A 21,961-nucleotide genomic window follows, 5' to 3' on the forward strand; every position below is an offset into this window, starting at 1 on the left:
TCCTTAAATACTTTGTATCTTCTCCTCCTGACACAAAAAAGCCGTGTTTTGGGCGTCACCTGAACGCACCATCACCGCCTCCCGCTGTGACTGACCGGAGGCGTCGACCGCCTGGACCCTGAACTTCTGACATAACTTAAGTTTCCTGCTCGTAGTTTAGTTTCCAGCTGAGCAGCAGGTTTCCACTGCGACTCATGCACACAAACTCACACACTGATGGCAATTAAAGGAGACGTTTTCTGCCTTTTTTTCAACAATTTGACTCACTTTTCTGAGCTCTTATTGAGATGTTTGAGACAGACTTTGGTCAGAATATCTGTTGGTTTAAGCACAGCGGCTCTCTGTCTCAGCCCTGTTTTAACACCTAACAGGCTGTTTTCTGGCGGGACACTTAGCAAGTTAGCAGTTAGCTGGAAGTTAGCAGTTAGCTATAAGTTAGCAGCAGATGCTAGCAAACCATGCTTTCTCATCAACAGTGATGGACCAAGCCGGAGATGTGCACAGCGTAACTCGTAGTAATGCATGTGAACCGTTAATTACTGCGTTTAAACATTTTGGATTTATTAACCTCATTAAACAGTTGTACCTGGAGACCTCCATCTTTATCAGAAACATGCCGATAATGTAACGTTAGCACAGCGAGAGTGAGGAGAGGACCGGTGTTGTGTTGGAAACACACCTTAAACACAGCTGCAGGTTGTCTGAGTTACAGAACGGAACCGTTCAGCTAGAAAGCTTCAGCTAACAAAGTAATGTGGGAACAATAATGTTCATCTTTCAGAAAGGAGCAGCAGGAACTCCTTAGAAGTTGGTGTACGTCATCTTCATTAGCTAAGCTGTTAGCGTTAGCTGCTGCTAAAGGAAGAAATAAATCAGTAAATAAACCATGAGGAGTTATTTCATTAGCTAAGCTGTTAGCGTTAGCTTCAGCTAAAGGAAGAAATAAATCAGTAAATAAACCATGAGGAGTTATTTCTCAGATGTTTCCATTTCCCTGCTCTGAAGTTCAGGCTCTGAGAGTTGGAACTGATCCTCTTTGTGGCTCAGTTCCTTCAGTCCAGCGTTGAACTGGACCAAGTTGTTAAAACAGTGGGATGAAAAGTGTCTGCTGCACATTCACAGTCTTTAGCTAACTCTGCTGGAACATTAGCCTCAGATATAGTTTATCCACTGGGCTCTTATATCCTCTGAGGCTGCTGCTGGATGGAAGATGCATGCTCCTCAGTGCAGCTCACAGCAGAACATTTCCACCAGAAGCTGGCTTCATCCGTCCAGCAGGGTGGATGAGAGTGGGCGGGGCTTAGCAGAGGAGGCGGAGCCAACTTAAAGAGTGACGTACTTTAGAAATGAAAATCAGAACGGCTCGTTAAAGGAGTGACAATATCTCACCTTTAAGTCCATCAAACAGTTGGAGAAGTTCCTACAGAGTTCATATAAAAATATAAGAAAGTTATACTTTAAGTCATTCAGGTTAACTTTGAGAAAATTCTGTTTTCATTTTTTATGAAAATTTCGTAATTTTGTCTAATTTAGAATGAAATCTTGAGCTTCTTGTGTTTACTTTAGGATTTGCTCATCCTTATGGGTCATGTCTTTACATCCCAGGATAAAAACAATCTTGCAGCACATTTCTATAAGTTATCCACATCAGACAGATCATATACTCCCTGATATACCAGTGTAACTCTGCCCTACATCCCTGCTGGACTTTAATGAACTAAAGCCAGCGAAGGAGACATTTAAACTCTGTCAGTGTGTGTGTTTGTGTTAAATGAGCTCCTGTCAGCAGCAGGTTCTGCGTCAGCCGTGGGCCGTGAAGCCGTTTTAAAGCGGAGGAAACGTCTTGCTCACCGATTCTCTTTGGAAACGCTTCTGTCTGCCTGAGTTTAACTGAGCTTCAATAAAGAGGAAATGACCAAAGAGATGAATCTGTGGAGTTCTTTGTAGAAAACACACCCCGATTTCAGCTTTTAACACCAAATTCAACTCCTTAAATCTTTCTGAAGGGATAAATCTGTCTCTTCACGAATAAAAAGAAAAGGTTTGATTGCAGTTCTGAGGTGAGTTATAGGAAATATAAAAACGATGGACGAAGCGCTTCAAAGTCCAACATTAGACAAAGCCTCCCTTTATCCCAGTTTAAACCACTGATGCTGTTTTGTTTGGTTAAAAACTGTCAAACTGAAGAAGAACTGAAACCAAGAACTGGAGAAACCAAAAAGGAGAAAGAGGATGGAGCTTTCTTACAGCAATCTAACCCTCATTTTTTGGCTAATTTATCAAAAAAAGGAAGTCATAATACCTCCAAACATATTCAGCTTATTATATTGAGTCTGATAAAGTGGATTTTATGAGTCACTATTGACCATAAAGACTCATATTGAAACTGATGAAAAATGTGATTCTTCTTCTTGCATAAGACATGTTTAACTTTAGGATGTGAGGAAATGGACTGAGGTGTGATTTTAGAGGCTTTATCCGACAGTTTGAGGGAAGAAACACAGTCTTTAAGTTAGAATTCAGGTCAGAGCAAGAATACAAAATGGCGTCCAAACTGTTAAAATCTTCACAGAACTTTTAGTTAATCTTACAAACATGTTAAATCATGTTTTGATGCCTCGGTGGCGGCTGGATCCTGACTAAATGGCACATAAACAAACACAGATAACCTAAACTAATCCCAAACTGATTTCAGCTTCTCATCCTCCACAAACAACTAATCAAAAATATCAAAACCCTCATGAAAATCTGTGCATTTTCCCCTCAGATCACTGGCTGGATTCACTCCTTTTAATCAGTACACTGGTGACCAGCTCCTCCCCATCATCCATATGTGGTAGAAACCAGTTGGAAGCATCCTGAGTCCATTTATTTCTACAGTCAGTGGGAATCATTACGGAATTAACAATAAATTATCTGTACATTTGGGGTAATTTAGTAGCAAAATATGAACAAAATCTAGATTTTCAGGGTCAAACTGACAGAACAGAAGTTTGCAACTTTACGAAGCATCAAAGCTGATCTTGGATCTGTATAAACCCATAAAGATGAATCTAACCCAGCTGTGTATGTTGTGTTAAACTCGAGCATCACTTCCTGTCCCCGCCCTGTACAGGAGGAAGAGTTCAGTCTGTAACGTTTCTTTCTGACCCAAACTAAGAACCACGAGGTTCAGTTTCCTTTTTACACATTTAGTTAAAGACTTCAGAGACATTCCTGTGAACAGATTAATAAGATGAAAGAGTGCTAACGGCAGTTTCCTTTGACTTTTTATTAAGAAATGTACGATCTGATCCAGAGCAGTGCACAAAGAGGGGCCGGTTCACACAGTCCACACCGACTCCAGACCCTCCAGCCTGACCCAGATCAGTCCTGCTTCTGTACAGCCGATACAGGAGCGAAGGGGACACAACGGACCAGACTATCATCAGAATACAAACAGCTTCACACTCAGAGACAAAAAAGGGCTAAAAGAGGAGGATTTGATTCCTGAACTCACTGCTGAAAACCTGACGGCGTACTGGACAAGAAACACAGTAAAATGCCCCCGAATTAAAAATGTGGCATTTATCTTTAGTCCTCGCTGTGCTTTGATGTTCATGATGATTATCAGGAAATAATTCTGTCCTTTAAAGCAAAAATAACAGTTTAAAACCGGCAAAGATCAGTTATGTCTGAGGGAGTGTTTTAGTTTATTCTCTTAAAACAAGTGGAAAGCTTCACTTCTTTTAAATCTTGACCAAGAAACAAAGAAAGAAAAGCTTGATTAGTGAACCGATAACCATTTTATTCGATGGTGGGAAGCAGAATCTAATAACAGCTTTATTCAAAGCAGCTGTGAGCAACATAAAATAAGATCAGCTGTGTATTCATCTCAGTAGCCGAAGGCTAACATGAGCTAATTAAATTAGCTTCAGATGACGTTAACACAGCACCAAGAACAGTTAAATTTAGAAATCCCTGCTCTTTAGGAACTAGCTGATTGTTATCAGCTAATGCTAGGACGCTAACTGCTAAGAGAAGAAGCCGTAAGATGATAATTATTCTGTACGATCTTCTTTAAAGTTAGTCTGGCAAATTTAATCATAAAGCCAACCGCTAACACCAGATCACAAGATTCAGTTGTTCAGGAGCTAATACCAATCAGCCTGATTGAGTTAACATCGATGTAAAGCAAACATAAGATCATTTCAGGGCCTTTGTTGATTTATTTTTATCTTCTTTAGGGGAAATCTTAGTGAGCATAAAGTGAGTTATGCTAACAGACTGCTAGCAGACAATGCTATTATGAACCTAATTTGTTTAAAGTGAAGCTAAATGGTAACAAAAGCTAATGTGGTAGCTTTTTCTTCATGGCAATAAAGCTAATGTAGCTAAGTGCTCACAAAGCTAACGTTGGGAGATGAAATGAACACAGCTGGCCGCTAACATTAGCAGCAGTTATCATTCTGGAACATATTTAATGTTTTTCTTGTCCAGAGACCGGACGAGTTTACAGCAGGCATTCACATTCTGACTGAAGTCCTTCGGTAAGGCAGAGCTGGACCTGAGGAGGGGCAACTGTGGGATTGTTCCGGGACAAAATATTAAAACAAAAACTAAATAATACACTGGGAGAAAATATCAGAGCGGCATCCGGTTGCCTTCCACGCTGATCTTCACGGCATGACCCGGCTTGGTCAGGCGGCGGATGTCAGCAAATCTACGCATCTGTTTATCAACCCGGGACATGCCCTTCTTCATGGGACCCTGCAGGAGGAAACAAACACGTCTGTGAACGTTTCACTCTGAGGTTCCACCGAAACCCTTCAGAGACCTCAGGAGTGGAAACATGGAGAAAGGTTTTAATCAAGAAAAACACTGAAGGGCAGCTGGAGAACTTTATTTAAACGAGTGACACTCTCCATGTTTCCAGTCCTTTACACAGAAATTACATCCAGTTTAATTACTGCAGGACCTTCGTTTGTTTGGAAGCTGAATAAAGATCATAACAAAGATATAAAGTTAATTATGTTCAGACAGTTTAACAACATGCAAATTAATCTAACAGAATAAATTATCTAAAACCAGCACAGAACATAAAGCCTGAGTACAAATCAACACGAGGACATGATGGGCACCTGGCTGCCATTTTGGATGAAGAACTTCCCTTCTGTTAAATCAAAGCGTTATTAAACTGTTTTATGAGCAGCTACCACACTCCTCCGAACCGGTTAAAGCCCTAAACCTGAACCAGTTAAAGCCCTAAACCTGAACCAGTTAAAGCCTTAAACCAGAACCAGTTAAAGCCCTAAACCTTAACCAGTTAAAGCCCTAAACCTGAACCAGTTAAAGCCCTAAACCTGAACCAGTTAAAGCCTTAAACCTGAACCAGTTAAAGCCCTAAACCTGAACCAGTTAAAGCCCTAAACCTGAACCAGTTAAAGCCCTAAACCTGAACCAGTTAAAGCCCTAAACCCGAACCAGTTAAAGCCCTAAACCTGAACCAGTTAAAGCCTTAAACCTGAACCAGTTAAAGCCCTAAACCTGAACCAGTTAAAGCCCTAAACCTGAACCAGTTAAAGCCCTAAACCTGAACCAGTTAAAGCCTTAAACCTGAACCAGTTAAAGCCTTAAACCTGAACCAGTTAAAGCCCTAAACCTGAACCAGTTAAAGCCCTAAACCTGAACCAGTTAAAGCCCTAAACCTGAACCAGTTAAAGCCTTAAACCTGAACCAGTTAAAGCCCTAAACCTGAACCAGTTAAAGCCCTAAACCTGAACCAGTTAAAGCCCTAAACCCGAACCAGTTAAAGCCCTAAACCCGAACCAGTTAACGCCCTAAACCTGAACCAGTTAACGCCCTAAACCTGAACCAGTTAAAGCCTTAAACCTGAACCAGTTAAAGCCTTAAACCTGAACCAGTTAAAGCCTTAAACCTGAACCAGTTAAAGCCCTAAACCTGAACCAGTTAAAGCCTTAAACCTGAACCAGTTAAAGCCTTAAACCTGAACCAGTTAAAGCCCTAAACCTGAACCAGTTAAAGCCCTAAACCTGAACCAGTTAAAGCCCTAAACCTGAACCAGTTAAAGCCTTAAACCTGAACCAGTTAAAGCCCTAAACCTGAACCAGTTAAAGCCCTAAACCTGAACCAGTTAAAGCCCTAAACCTGAACCAGTTAACGCCCTAAACCTGAACCAGTTAACGCCCTAAACCTGAACCAGTTAAAGCCTTAAACCTGAACCAGTTAAAGCCTTAAACCTGAACCAGTTAAAGCCTTAAACCTGAACCAGTTAAAGCCCTAAACCTGAACCAGTTAAAGCCTTAAACCTGAACCAGTTAAAGCCTTAAACCTGAACCAGTTAAAGCCCTAAACCTGAACCAGTTAAAGCCCTAAACCTGAACCAGTTAAAGCCCTAAACCTGAACCAGTTAACGCCCTAAACCTGAACCAGTTAAAGCCCTAAACCTGAACCAGTTAAAGCCCTAAACCTGAACCAGTTAAAGCCTTAAACCTGAACCAGTTAAAGCCCTAAACCTGAACCAGTTAAAGCCTTAAACCTGAACCAGTTAACGCCCTAAACCTGAACCAGTTAAAGCCTTAAACCTGAACCAGTTAACGCCTTAAACCTGAACCAGTTAACGCCCTAAACCTGAACCAGTTAAAGCCCTAAACCTTAACCAGTTAACGCCCTAAACCTGAACCAGTTAACGCCCTAAACCTGAACCAGTTAACGCCCTAAACCTGAACCAGTTAACGCCCTAAACCTGAACCAGTTAAAGCCCTAAACCTGAACCAGTTAAAGCCCTAAACCTGAACCAGTTAAAGCCCTAAACCTGAACCAGTTAAAGCCCTAAACCTGAACCAGTTAAAGCCCTAAACCTGAACCAGTTAAAGCCCTAAACCTGAACCAGTTAAAGCCCTAAACCTGAACCAGTTAAAGCCCTAAACCTGAACCAGTTAAAGCCCTAAACCTGAACCAGTTAAAGCCCTAAACCTGAACCAGTTAAAGCCTTAAACCTGAACCAGTTAAAGCCCTAAACCTGAACCAGTTAAAGCCCTAAACCTGAACCAGTTAAAGCCCTAAACCTGAACCAGTTAAAGCCCTAAACCTGAACCAGTTAAAGCCCTAAACCTGAACCAGTTAAAGCCCTAAACCTGAACCAGTTAAAGCCCTAAACCTGAACCAGTTAAAGCCCTAAACCTGAACCAGTTAAAGCCCTAAACCTGAACCAGTTAAAGCCTTAAACCTGAACCAGTTAAAGCCTTAAACCTGAACCAGTTAAAGCCTTAAACCTGAACCAGTTAAAGCCCTAAACCTGAACCAGTTAAAGCCATAAACCTGAACCGGTTAAAGCCATAAACCTGAACCGGTTAAAGCCCTAAACCTGAACCGGTTAAAGCCCTAAACCTGAACCAGTTAAACCTGACAGATAAAACTGCGGCTCACTGATATTTCTTCCTGAAACTGAGCAGTCGTCTGTTGGCACAAACCAGGATTAAACAGTCCTCCTCACAAATATTCAGTCAAAGGTCCAAATTATTATTATTTTCCACCAGGTGTTGATCCGAGAGTTCAGTTCAGAACGGGTTCAACTTCAGAAGCTGAAGAATCCCAGATTAATCACATTAAAAAGTCGGTTTATCTCCACAGAAGCAGATAAATGATGTTTATAAACAGCTGCGACTAAATGTATACTAACTTTATAAACAATGTCTATAAACAATGTTTACAACTCATTGATAAACAATGTTTACAACTCATTGATAAACAATAATTATAACTCATTGATAAACAGTGTTTATAACTCATTGATAAACAGTGTTTATAACTCATTGATAAACAATGTTTATAACTCATTGATAAACAATGTTTATAACTCATTGATAAACAATGTTTATAACTCATTGATAAACAGTGTTTATAACTCATTGATAAACAGTGTTTATAACTCATTGATAAACAGTGTTTATAACTCATTGATAAACAATGTTTATAACTCATTGATAAACAGTGTTTATAACTCATTGATAAACATTGTTTATAACTCATTGATAAACAGTGTTTATAACTCATTGATAAACAGTGTTTATAACTCATTGATAAACATTGTTTATAACTCATTGATAAACAATGTTTATAACTCATTGATAAACAATGTTTATAACTCATTGATAAACAGTGTTTATAACTCATTGATAAACATTGTTTATAACTCATTGATAAACATTGTTTATAACTCATTGATAAACAATAATTATAACTCATTGATAAACATTGTTTATAACTCATTGATAAACAATTATAACTCATTGATAAACAATGTTTATAACTCATTGATAAACAATGTTTATAACTCATTGATAAACAATGTTTATAACTCATTGATAAACAATGTTTATAACTCATTGATAAACAATGTTTATAACTCATTGATAAACAATGTTTATAACTCATTGATAAACAATGTTTATAACTCATTGATAAACAATGTTTATAACTCATTGATAAACAATGTTTATAACTCATTGATAAACAATGTTTATAACTCATTGATAAACAATGTTTATAACTCATTGATAAACAATGTTTATAACTCATTGATAAACAATGTTTATAACTCATTGATAAACAATGTTTATAACTCATTGATAAACAATGTTTATAACTCATTGATAAACAATATTTATAACTCATTGATAAACAATGTTTATAACTCATTGATAAACAATGTTTATAACTCATTGATAAACAATGTTTATAACTCATTGATAAACAATGTTTATAACTCATTGATAAACAATGTTTATAACTCATTGATAAACAATGTTTATAACTCATTGATAAACAATATTTATAACTCATTGATAAACAATGTTTATAACTCATTGATAAACAATGTTTATAACTCATTGATAAACAATGTTTATAACTTACTGATAAACAATTATAACTCATTGATAAACAGTGTTTATAACTTATTGATAAACAGTGTTTATAACTTATTGATAAACAATGTTTATAACTTATTGATAAACAATGTTTATAACTCATTGATAAACAATGTTTATAACTCATTGATAAACAATGTTTATAACTCATTGATAAACAGTGTTTATAACTCATTGATAAACAATGTTTATAACTCATTGATAAACAATATTTATAACTTATTGATAAACAATGTTTATAACTCATTGATAAACAGTGTTTATAACTCATTGATAAACAATGTTTATAACTCATTGATAAACAATGTTTATAACTTACTGATAAACAATTATAACTCATTGATAAACAGTGTTTATAACTTATTGATAAACAGTGTTTATAACTTATTGATAAACAATGTTTATAACTTATTGATAAACAATGTTTATAACTCATTGATAAACAATGTTTATAACTCATTGATAAACAATATTTATAACTCATTGATAAACAGTGTTTATAACTCATTGATAAACAATGTTTATAACTCATTGATAAACAATATTTATAACTTATTGATAAACAATGTTTATAACTCATTGATAAACAGTGTTTATAACTCATTGATAAACAGTGTTTATAACTCATTGATAAACAGTGTTTATAACTCATTGATAAACAGTGTTTATAACTCATTGATAAACAATATTTATAACTTATTGATAAACAATGTTTATAACTTATTGATAAACAATGTTTATAACTCATTGATAAACAATCTTTATAACTCATTGATAAACAATGTTTATAACTTATTGATAAACAATGTTTATAACTCATTGATAAACAATGTTTATAACTTATTGATAAACAGTGTTTATAACTTATTGATAAACAATTCATAAACAATATTTTTAAGTTGAAAATGCTGTTTATAAATAGCAGATTTAAATGTTTTGTTAAAACGTGACACCGAGCTCAGATTCGAGCTCAGATTCGAGCTCATATTCGAGCTCATGTCGGCTGTTCTTGGGTCACACGGACTGGACTCAGTGGTTCTGAAACATGGCAGTCAGAACCTTTCAGTCGGGCTCATGGCCCTGACGGTCCTGGATCTAAACCAGGAGAGAGTTGGTCCAACAGAAACAGAAGGAGCTGGTTCTGAGCTGGTTCTGAGCTGCGCTCTGGATCCACCTCGGAGGAAAAGTTGTCAGATAAGTTTAGTAAAACATGAATATCTCAGAGGTTGAGGCTGCTGTTAGTTTTCTATCCTGGAAGACGCTTCAGAACCTCTCAGTAAAGTGAATTAAAGTGTTTTTGTTAAATCAGAAACACCAAGATGCTTTTGCAGGTCCAGGCCTCACACCATGCAGACAGACTTACTGCCCCCTGCAGGAGAGCGGCAGGAACTACAGCGGCATCCTGTTGCCCTCGATGCTGATCTTCACGGCTCCCTGCGGCCGCCCCAGTTTCCTCTGCTCAGCGAAGCGCCGCTTGTGCTTCTCCAGCAGGCCGATGGCTTTCTTACAGCCGCTCTACAGGGAACCAATCACAGCTCAGCTGCTGACCTCACCCGAGTCACGCAGTTCCCGGATTTTACTGCCTTCGCAGCTCGTTTTAATGGCTCTGTTTCCATCTTATAGCATTAAATTTTCCCTTAATATTGTAATATTTGTAAAGAAACAGAAGATGTTCATGTTTGCATCTCTTTAGCCGAATAAATAAAGCTAATAAAGACTTATTTTTAATAACCAGGATCATTAATAAAGCTATTTCTGTTCTGTTAAAGTCTTTAAACTAAATTAAATTATTATAAATCATCCGAGTGACAAACTGTGGCACAGCTGTTTTATTCCAGTAAGAATAAGTTTCCTTTAACCCTCCACAGGGTCACTTTTATCCTTTATGCGCTGCTTCATGTGTAAAACCCGTCATCAAAAGGTTCTGTTCTGCCGGGTCAGGACAGAGGGAAAGTCAGGCTTTAAAAAGTTCATTCATGAAACTTTTCTGCCGTTTTATCCGACTGAAACTAAACTAAAGTGACCTTATGAGGACCGACGCTTTCAACGAGGCGAGATCCAGTCAGAGCGACCCGACTGAGGAGAAGATTTCATCCGAAGTCGAGGAAAACGAGAAGCTTTTCAGGTTCATTCAGCAGCTTTTCAGCAAAGTGTTTTTCAACCATTTTTAAACTTTCTTCTGGTTGAAACGGTCTGGAACTTCACTTCCTGCTGCTGCGTCTCATTCAGAGCGTTAGCAGCAGGAAGGAAGGCGCTGACTCAGCACGCTGAGCTCTGGAGACGCTCGGTCCTCTGAAAGCAGTCCCAGTTTAACCTGGAACCGGACAGAACCGTGTCCAAAGTGCTGCCGGGTCAGGGCAGGTGACCCCAGCACCTCACAGACCGTCTGATTTCAAAGGAAACCTGAAAGACTCACCCTGCTCGAGTCCCCCTCCACGTTCCATTTGGGTCGAACCACGTAGTCTTTGTTGGAAGGCATCGGGACGCGGGCCCTGGCACAGAACCCGGGGTCACCGGGCCGCAGAGCTCTGCAGGGAAGCAGGAGGAGCTCCGTTAGTACAACACAAGTGCAGCAAAGCGTGTCCTGCTGCCTTCTCCTTCCTCTGGAAGCCGTTAGAAGCTTCCTGAACTAAACCTGAGGCTCAACTTACTTTTCCTCTCCAGTCAGCTGTTTCTCCAGGTCTCTTCGGGGCGTCTGACCCCCAGAGCTGCAGACAAAGAGGTGGGAAAGACAGACAGACTCTGCTTTATACTCTGAATCCAGCAGAATGAGACGTTAGCTTTCCACCGGCTGCATGCGGTTATCATCATTCTGCACCTCACAGCAGTTAGTGGAACAAACATCTGGCAGCCAGCCAACGTTCACCTGAGGAAAGCCGCCGGTGGCTGGACCTGCTTTGAGCTGCTGCTGCGGGGGTTGTTCTGCTTAAAGGTCCAGAAACCAGCAGAACTTACCGACCCAAACCCTGAGAACGAGAAGGTTCGGCTGCTGCGATGCCTTCAGAGAAGCTTTCAGTCCTTATTCAGACTTTTCCACACAAACATGTTGGTTTTAGGTCATGAAAATGCATTTTTTGGGTGTTTTTTTGCTACCTGGCCGACGCAGAAACTTAGTTCTGGTTCTGTTCCAAACCAGCAGCAGGTCAGACTCTGACTGGACGGCTTCTCTTTGAGCTAAATGTTGGATTTGTGTTTCTATGGTTACAGATGTTCCCGTGTTGCACATTTAAATGAAGATCTGCTGCATAAAACTGTGGTTCTGGAGGTTCTGTTTCAGCTGATAAGTTCAGAAGAAAGAACCATTAAAGTCTCTGATCTGTTCAGAGATAATTAACTGACAGCACGAACAGATCCAGCCCGACAGTTTGTTTTAATCCAACTTGTGAACAGAGAAGACACCGAACTAACGTCCGACCGCTGGAACGAACCATCGACGCCTCACTGAAGGAAACCAGAACAGGTAAAAGGTAAAAAGCTTCGGTTGGATATGACCCGACACCGATTCAACATCCTGAATCAGGTGGAAAAGGTTCAACAGAGTTAAATAGTCCCTCAGGGGTCCATCCTTGGCCCACTGTGGTTTCACCTTATGTGGCTCCACAGGGTCAGATCAGTTTCTTTGTAGGAAACGGGTCGGCCTCAGCAAGAATCGATTCAATTCAATTCAATTCAATTAGAGACTGGAACCTGAAGCTGATTCTGTCCCAGTGAGCGCCGTCAGGAGACTCTGGGTTGGACGTTTTTTTACTTTTAAGCCAATGTTCAAGTAAAAAAAGCATGATCAAAGTCTCCGACTCATCTAATAAAACCAACAAATACTCTGAAATGTATTTTATGGAAGTTACTTAAATAATTTGTCAGTAAACGGGCCTTTAAAGGGTTAAAATCCCCCAAAATATAATTTTTATTTGATATGTATGTTTCAGAATGAGTCGTTCAAAGAGGAAAAATATCCCAACATAATATTTTTACAGCAGTTTTGGAGATATTAGGATGTTAAAGGACCTCGTACGGCTCAATTTATCATGAATCAACCCAAAGCATCTGTTTTTGTCTCATTCAAGCATCTAAATTCATGTTCAACAAGCGTCTGAAACCACATAAACACATGTGAACGTGTTTCTGTGGGGTTTATATGAGGAGATCCACAGAAAATCAGGCCCAGAACAGAAACTGCAGAGCGGTTACAGTCAGTCGGACTTGCAGTGCAACCATGCAGCTTTATGACTGAACCTGGTTGGTGGAGAGAAGACGTCGGGTTCCTCCGCCCTCTCCACCTTCTGAGGCTGACTGGGGAGGAGGAGGAGGGGGGGGGAGAGATGAAATAAGAGGAAGGAAAGCATCAAACTGTGGAGAGAGGATCAGTCCCAGAACACCGCCGGCTGCCTTTCTCATTACCGGCTCCACAGATCCACATTATCACAGAAAACAAAAGAAAACAGACATTTTCCAGACATTTAAACCACATTCAGGACGTCTGCCGCTGTGGACGAACGCCGTCGGCGCCTCATTAACGCACGTTTAAGCTGTGGAGAGGTCAGGCGACAGACTCCTCCCATCAGCCACCTGCCAGCGAAGCGCCTGCTGTCAAATGGTTAAAGCAAAGGGGAGAAAGCGCTGCAATAACACGGTAACTACGGTAACGAGTATAAGACAGGAAGTGGGTTTAAACCCCTGACGTGCTTCCTGGTCACAGGAAAGGCGCCGTTTAACCGGATAAAACCAGCTTTTCTCACTGGTGTTCTTACAGCTGTGTTCTGAACCGTGAGTCTGGACTTTAAACGCCTCTCTGAACGCCACCGGCACCGATTTAAGGCTCAGAGTGAGCCGGCTGCTTCGTTTGAGAAGGAAATGAATCCGAGGTGAAACGCTGTGGGACAGAACCTCTGATGAGGAGGAGCAGCCATGAAGGACCGGCTCAGGACCAACACCGATGGGTCGTATTAGAACCTGGAACCTGAGCCGGTCCGGGGCCTAAAGAGAGAGAAGAGGCGGGTTTACCTGAGCCGCCGCCTCTGAGGCATCTGCTGGTCCAGATCTCGCTGCTGGCGCTCCTCCCGAGTCATTCCTTTGTAGTTGGACGTCAGGCCGAAGATGGGCCGCGACCACTCGTCTGCACACAGCAAACAGAACCTTACACACCACCTCAGACAGCTCTGCAGCCGTTCTGCTTCACCGCGGCTCTTACTGATGAGTTTGAGGGCGAGGTCCTTGTTGGAGCGGGACTCTTTGGGGTGTTTGTACAGGAACATGACGGCCCGTCCGATCCCGCTGTGCTTCAGCGTCTCCTGGCTCACGCTGGGCAGCTGCAGAGGAAACAAGGCGTCAGCGACTGGACCCGGGAGCCACAGCAGGGACCGGATCCGGACTCACCTCCTGCAGGATCCTCAGCAGCTCCTCTCTGATGCGGAGGGCCGGCAGCGACTTGTCCGGGAGAGGACTGATCCACTCTTTGATGGCCGACATCACCCCGCTGTCGATAAACGTGTCCTTCAAGTCCTGCCTGAGGGCAAACGGGAGCACAGCGCCGGGTCAAACCCAAGAAACCGGACATTTCAAACCAGTCAAAAGTTATTGGGAGCACATTTCAGTTCAAAGTGATTTAGAGAAGCTAAAAGCATGGCAGCGGGAGCAGAAAAAGCATTAAAAAACACATAAAAACACATAAAGAGAAAGAAATAAAATGATTTAAATGAATAAAAACAGGTTTGATAAGTTGTTCCGTGCACATTTCAGTTCAAAGTACTTTAAAGAAAGATAAAAGCATGGCAGCAGGAGCAGAAAAAGCATCAAAAATATGGAAAAGAACACAAAAAGAAAGAAATAAATGATTTAAATGAATAAAAACAAGTTTGATAAGTTTCATTTCATGTATAAAGCAGTTCAAAGTGCTTTAGAGAAGATAAAAGCATGGCAGCAGGAGCAGAAAAAGCATCAAAAACACATAAAAACACATAAAAGAACACAAAGAGAAAGAAATAAAATGATTCAAATGAATAAAAACAGGCTCGATAAGTTGTTCCGTGCACATTTCATGTACAAAGCAGTTCAAAGTGCTTTAAAGAAGATAAAAGCATTAAAAATATGGAAAATAACACAAAGAGAAAGAACTAAAATGAATAAAAACAGGTTGGATAAGTTGTTCCGTGCACATTTCATGCACGGACACATGAGAATAGACGCTTTTTAACCTAAACTTCCAGCTGTCTTACTTCTTAAACATATATAAATAAATATATCCCAGTTTTCTTACTTCTTAAACATATAATAAATAAATATATCCCAGTTTTCTTACTTCTTGAGGTGCATGACGACCTGCGGTAGCAGCGTCAGCTTCTTCAGCGCCGGCTTCTTGGCGCTGTTCAGGGCCCGGTCCTCCTGTCACACAAACACACAGCAGGTGAGCTCAGAGCGCCGCAGTCTGGGGGCGCTTCATCTGGACGGCGGCGCCGCACCTCCGCAGCCTCGTTCATCTTCGTTATCATGGCGTTGACCACGTCGTCGGCGTCGCTGATGAACGTCCCTCCGTCACGGTGCCGCCTCTTCCTGCTGTTCATGGCTTTTCTCTTGGCGAGCATGACGTCGAAGTCGGACATGAAGCTGGTGCTGCACACACACACACACACAGGTTAACCGGCTGGCTGCACGCCATCCCCCCGCTGCACGCCATCCACCCGCCCGCACGCCATCCACCCGCCCGCACGCCATCCACCCCCCGCACGCCATCCACCCCCCGCACGGTGAAACCTACTCCTGGCCGCTGCGGTCGACGCCCTCGTCGGAGTCGGACTCCTCCTGCACCTGCTGCTTCTCCTTGCTCTCCTTCTTGTCGGCCTCCAGGTCCTCCTGGTTGAAACCCTGCAGGAGGAGACGCTTTGTGAGCCGCTGAGAGCGAGCGTTTTAACCTGAGCGGCGAGGCGAGGGCGGCGCTTACCGTGAACTCCTCCTCCTCCTCGTCTCCCGACTCTCCGAAGATGTCTGCGATCATCTTCCTGCAACAAACAGCTGGAGGATCAGTTTACATCAACTTCCTCTGAGCTAAAACCGAGCAGGAGGTCAGCGACACGCCTCCTGAAGGTTAAAGGCGAGTAAAAATCACAGCTGGAGGACGAATGGAACAACAGGGAGGAAAAAGCATGAATAAATCACACAAAGAGGGAAATTACTGGCAGAAATGTGTTACTTTTTGTCATATTTTCATGGAAAAGCCTGTCTGTTCCATGTTAAATAAAGTGTTTCTTCTTCGCTGTTTTATGCTGCTTCAGAGGTCAGAGTTCACTCACTCCTCCTCGTCTCCAGACTCGCTGTCGCTGCCGAACAGCGCCTTCTCGTCCTTGTCCCCGGCGCCGGCCTTCGCCCTGTCGTCGTCGTCGCTGCCGCTGTCCGAGCCGAGCTCCTTCAGTTTGGCCGCCATGCTCCTGTCGGGGCCGACCGAGCCGTCGCTGTCCGAGTTCTCGTCGTCGGACACGGCGCGACTCCTCTTCACCGCTGAGGAGCAGAAAGACGTTAGGAAGCTGCAGCAGATTATTCTGAAAGTTATCACTAAAGGCTCCAGAAACAGAAAAAAAAGGCTCCAGAAACAGAAAAAAAAGGCTCCAGAAACAGAAAAAAAAGGCTCCAGAAACAGAAAAAAAAGGCTCCAGAAACAGAAGAAAAAAAAAGGCTCCAGAAACAGAAAAAAAAAAAGGCTCCAGAAACAGAAAAAAAGGCTCCAGAAACAGAAAAAAAAAAAGGCTCCAGAAACAGAAAAAAAGGGCTCCAGAAACAGAAAAAAAGGGCTCCAGAAACAGAAAAAAAAAGGCTCCAGAAACAGAAAAAAAAAAGGCTCCAGAAACAGAAAAAAAAGGCTCCAGAAACAGAAAAAAAAGGCTCCAGAAACAGAAAAAAAAGGCTCCAGAAACAGAAAAAAAAAAAGGCTCCAGAAACAGAAAAAAAGGCTCCAGAAACAGAAAAAAAGGCTCCAGAAACAGAAAAAAAGGCTCCAGAAACAGAAAAAAAAAGGCTCCAGAAACAGAAAAAAAAAGGCTCCGGAAACAGAAAAAAAGGCTCCAGAAACAGAAAAAAGCAGCTTTCATTCAGCAGAAGTCACCTGGTTTGTCTTCCTTCTCCTCTTCCTCGTCCTCACTGTCTGACAGGATGGCCTTCTTCCTCTTCACTGCAAACAAACGAGAACGAATGAAACCGAGGAGCTAAAATAACTTCAGCTGAGTAGAACTAAACTGTCAGGAAGTTGTTCTGTACTGATAACAACATATAGGACTCATCTGTTCCTTCAGGACTGAACTACTGTAATTCCTTATTATTGTTCTGTCCCACATATTCTCTGAAAAGCTTCCAGCTGATCCAAAACCCCGCAGCCAGAGTTCTGATGAGATCTGACAGCAGAGATCATGTTTCTCCAGCTTTAGCTTCTCTTCATTGGCTCCCTGTTAAATTCAGAATAGAATTTAAGATTCTTCTCCTCACATATAAAGTTCTTAATGACCGAGCTCCATCACATCTTAAAGATCTCACAGTTGGATATTTCCCCAACAGAGCACTTTGCTCTCAGGCTGCAGGTTTCCTTGTGGTTCCCAGAGTTTCTAAAAGCAGAATGGGAGGCAGAGCCTTCAGTTATCAGGCCCCTAAAAGCAGAATGGGAGGCAGAGCCTTCAGTTATCAGGCCCCTAAAAGCAGAATGGGAGGCAGAGCCTTCAGTTATCAGGCCCCTAAAAGCATAATGGGAGGCAGAGCCTTCAGTTATCAGGCCCCTAAAAGCAGAATGGGAGGCAGAGCCTTCAGTTATCAGGCCCCTAAAAGCAGAATGGGAGGCAGAGCCTTCAGTTATCAGGCCCCTAAAAGCAGAATGGGAGGCAGAGCCTTCAGTTATCAGGCCCCTAAAAGCAGAATGGGAGGCAGAGCCTTCAGTTATCAGGCCCCTAAAAGCAGAATGGGAGGCAGAGCCTTCAGTTATCAGGCCCCTAAAAGCAGAATGGGAGGCAGAGCCTTCAGTTATCAGGCCCCTAAAAGCAGAATGGGAGGCAGAGCCTTCAGTTATCAGGCCCCTAAAAGCAGAACGGGAGGCAGAGCCTTCAGTTATCAGGCCCCTAAAAGCAGAATGGGAGGCAGAGCCTTCAGTTATCAGGCCCCTAAAAGCAGAATGGGAGGCAGAGCCTTCAGTTATCAGGCCCCTAAAAGCAGAATGGGAGGCAGAGCCTTCAGTTATCAGGCCCCTAAAAGCAGAATGGGAGGCAGAGCCTTCAGTTATCAGGCCCCTAAAAGCAGAACGGGAGGCAGAGCCTTCAGTTATCAGGCCCCTAAAAGCAGAACGGGAGGCAGAGCCTTCAGTTATCAGGCCCCTAAAAGCAGAATGGGAGGCAGAGCCTTCAGTTATCAGGCCCCAAAAAGCAGAATGGGAGGCAGAGCCTTCAGTTATCAGGCCCCTAAAAGCAGAATGGGAGGCAGAGCCTTCAGTTATCAGGCCCCTAAAAGCAGAATGGGAGGCAGAGCCTTCAGTTATCAGGCCCCTAAAAGCAGAATGGGAGGCAGAGCCTTCAGTTATCAGGCCCCTAAAAGCAGAATGGGAGGCAGAGCCTTCAGTTATCAGGCCCCTCTCTGTGGAACCAGCTGCCAGTTTGGCTTCAGGAAGCAGACACCCTCTCTACCTTTAAGATCAGGCTGAAACTTTCCTTTCTGATAAAGCTTATAGTTAGGGATGGCTCAGGTGAGCCTGAAACATCCCCTAGTTCTGCTGCTATAGGCCCAGCCTGCTGGGGGAGCTCCCATGATGCACCTCTCCTCCCTCCATGTACAGATGACATCATTGCTGTCATTAACTTGTGTTTCTCTCTCTCAGCAGGTGTCTCTGCCTGGTGTTACGCTGCTTGTTGTCCCCTCTTTCCTGTCCTCTCAGCCCCAGCTGGTCCAGGCAGATGGACCCTTCCTGGTTTATTGCTGGTTAATTTGGATCTATTTCTTTTTAAACTGTACTTTAAGATGACGTCTTTGTAATTTGGCCCTGTAGAAATAAAACTTTAACGGCAACTTCTGCTCCACAACAGTCCAATAAAGTTTATTCAAACGGTTTCCTCTGATGGAAGGAACTCTTCTTCAGCTTTTAACAACACGCAGCCTCTTATTTTGTTGATTTCATGCAACTTAACTGGATTTTTTGTAGCTTTTAAACTGAATTCTGCAGCTTTTTGTTCGACTTCAGAAAAAAAAAAAAAAAAAGAAAAACTGATGAACCAAAACTCAGGAGCAAATAAGTTTTCTGAAATCTGCAGAGGAAGAACAGCGGCTGAGTACCTGGCTTCTCCTCCTCCTCCTCCTCCTCCTTCTGCTCTTCATCACTCCCAGCTGCAGCTTTCCTCCGCCGCCCTTCCTCCTCCTCCTCCTCCTCCTCGCTGTCAGACTGCATCACGGCCTTCCACTTCCCCCCCGCTCCTCCTCCTTCTCCTCCTTCCTCCTGTTTCTCCTCCTCCTCGGAGTCCATGTGTGCCGCCTTTTGTCTGGCAGCCGTCTCTGTGTCAGAGTCACTGTCGCTGTCAGAGCGCCGGTTGGGGGACGCCGCGGGTCCGGCCTCGGCCTCCTCCCCCTCCGAGCCGCTCCCCCTGCGCCTGACAGGGGACGCCGCCCCCCCCTCCTCGTTGTCGGAGGCTCCCTGCTTGACGGGAGACGACTCCTCGTTGTCCGAGACGCTCGTCCTGCGTTTCGGCGGCGAGTCGCTGTCGGCGGGCCGCGGGGCGTCGCCCTCTGAGTCACTTTTTTCATCCTCATGGCGGCTCCTGGGGACCTCGCCCTCCGAGTCGCTGTCGGCCCCGCGGCGGTCCTCGTTGTCAGAGCCGCTGGCCGCCCCGCCCGCCATGGCGTTGGATGCATCTTCGTCATTGCTGCCGTCATCCTGCAGAGACAGAAAGGATCAGTCCGAACTTATCGATCCGTTTAAACTGATCAGCTTTTTAATTCTGCTCAGTTTGGATCAACAGAACTCTGCTTTAAGCCCAGAAACAAAGAACCGGGAGAGGAACCACGGACGGTTCCTGCCGCTGAGGAGCTCCACATGAGCAGCGTCCTAAAGTTTGAACTCATAATTCCAACAGATTATTTAACCTTTTCATGATTATTGGAACTTTCTCAGGAATCAGAATCTTTCTCCAGTTTTAACAGCTGCTGAGCAGCAGGTGAGTTTATGTTGTCCATGGATGATTTACGGTGAATTAAACATGTAACATGTCCATGTTTATGTTCCAGGATGATGACCTGGAACATAAACATGAACTTTCTTTTTACACGACTCTACATTTCTGAATTAAACAAACAAAAAGACATTTTTATTCATCTTTAACTGTCTTTAAGCATCCTTCTTTCTGTCACTCTGACCTCAGACTGATGGCCTTCGCTCCTCATCTCTTCGCCGTCAGACGGCGGATGTTCATCCTGGACCGGAGTTCCACCTCCATCATCTGAAAACACACATCAGGAACTTTCTTTATCTCAGACTCTGGTGCAAACTGAACCCAAAAGCCCCGTTTCACTCAGGAGAACCCCCCCATGTACAAGTTAACACAACAAAACAATCATCAACAAACACACACAAGATATGAAACAGTGAGGCAGAAAACCATGAAAGCAACAGCATCATTTAACATCCAAACTCCATGAAAAAAAGTGCATTTTAGGGGTTTTATTCAATGTAAATTAACAGAAACAACTTATAAAATAAAGATTATCAGTGTTTTATTTCCATAATTATTAAATTATGGTGCTATGTACAAAATCCTGTGTAAAAACCACACATTTTAAAGTTCAAAGGGCAGAAATAAGCAGCAGAAACAAAACGGATCTCATGTTTCACGTGTTGATGGATTCCGCGCATTAATCAAAGGTTTGCTCAATTTCACAGATGTTAGTCCAATAATCACAGAGTCTGAAAAGAGTGTGAAATGATGTTCTGATGGACTGAACCTCCTGATTATCTGCACTTCAGAAAAAACAAGCAACAACATCTAACAACGAACACTTTCAGCGCTAAACGTGACGCGGTTTGTTCCCGTGATGCTAAAACAAGGCAGAAAACCAACAGAGACCAAACCAACACATTTAGAAGTTTATCAACCGTTTCTGCGTGTTAGCAGCCGGCTGACAAAGCGGGACAAATGGCTCAGAAATGATGCGTTTCATAAATGTTGTGTGGTTGTTATTAGCTTGTTAGCTAACCGGTTCCACAGGAAACAAAGCGGAGTTACCTGAGTGGCTCCCGGACACGAAGTCGTCCTCTTCTCCGTCCATCTCTCAGAGGAAGACGGAGCCGAGGTCAGGTGTGAGCTCGTGGACAGGTCTCTGGTTACTCACTGTTAATATCAAAGCGGGAAAAGTGACGCCTAACGAAGAAACGACGAAATCTAACACCGAGAGCAGGCTGCGGGCAGCTCTGCGACACCCAAAATGGTGACCGGCGTCATATGCGCATGCTCACAGAGTGAGTCGCTTTGAAATGACGTAACAGTGTGTTTCAAACTTTTTTTTTCACCGTAAAACTTTATTTGGAAACCTTTTTAAAAATGTTTCAGGGTGTACATAGAAAACCAAGCCCGAGATGTTCATACTGATAGGAAAACAAACACTTTAAGAAAATAGGAAATTATCAAGAAAACAGCAGCAAATAAAAAGCAGCACGACGGTGAAAACACAAACAAGTCAGAAAAGCTCTGAAAAAGTTCCCTTTGGCTTTGTAATGTTGAAGAAACCTTCAGGGAACATTCCTGAAAGGAAACAAGAGAATCAACCATTAATATGAAATGGAATTCTCTTGTTTAGCCAACTGAATCTATGAATCTATTAATAAATGTGATTAATTTTTCACATCTAAGGAATATTGAACCGTCCATAAACTATTATTCCACATATGACCTCTTTATAACTTCAAATAAACAGTCAGGTTAAAATTCATATTCATCCAATTTCAGATACTTTTATAGGTGACGTTAATCTGAAAAGAAATGCGATAAAAGACCAGTTAGAAAGAGCTGTTATTAATATTTCTCATGATG

At 42.5% G+C, this 21,961-nt stretch overlaps 1 protein-coding gene across 1 annotated transcript; it reads right to left on the minus strand.

Annotated features, from left to right (window-relative positions):
* Window positions 1–3,253: 3,253 nt before the first annotated feature.
* On the minus strand, window positions 3,254–21,364 carry LOC140313881 (protein IWS1 homolog). Its single transcript, XM_072391861.1, has 15 exons — window positions 21,158–21,364; window positions 20,292–20,374; window positions 19,218–19,812; window positions 17,020–17,085; window positions 16,214–16,418; window positions 15,865–15,922; window positions 15,682–15,788; window positions 15,386–15,536; window positions 15,226–15,308; window positions 14,304–14,433; window positions 14,119–14,236; window positions 13,932–14,043; window positions 11,582–11,638; window positions 11,347–11,458; window positions 3,254–4,749 (listed from the first exon to the last, which is right to left on the minus strand). The coding sequence occupies exons 1-15, from the start codon at window positions 21,198–21,200 to the stop codon at window positions 4,624–4,626; spliced, it is 2,046 nt and encodes a 681-aa protein (XP_072247962.1). The 5' UTR covers window positions 21,201–21,364; the 3' UTR covers window positions 3,254–4,623.
* Between the last annotated feature and the right edge of the window lie 597 nt (window positions 21,365–21,961).

This window comes from Leuresthes tenuis, unplaced genomic scaffold (assembly GCF_036924035.1).
Source record: "Leuresthes tenuis unplaced genomic scaffold, fLeuTen1.0.hap1 SCAF_9, whole genome shotgun sequence".
NCBI classification, from domain to species: domain Eukaryota; kingdom Metazoa; phylum Chordata; class Actinopteri; order Atheriniformes; family Atherinopsidae; genus Leuresthes; species Leuresthes tenuis.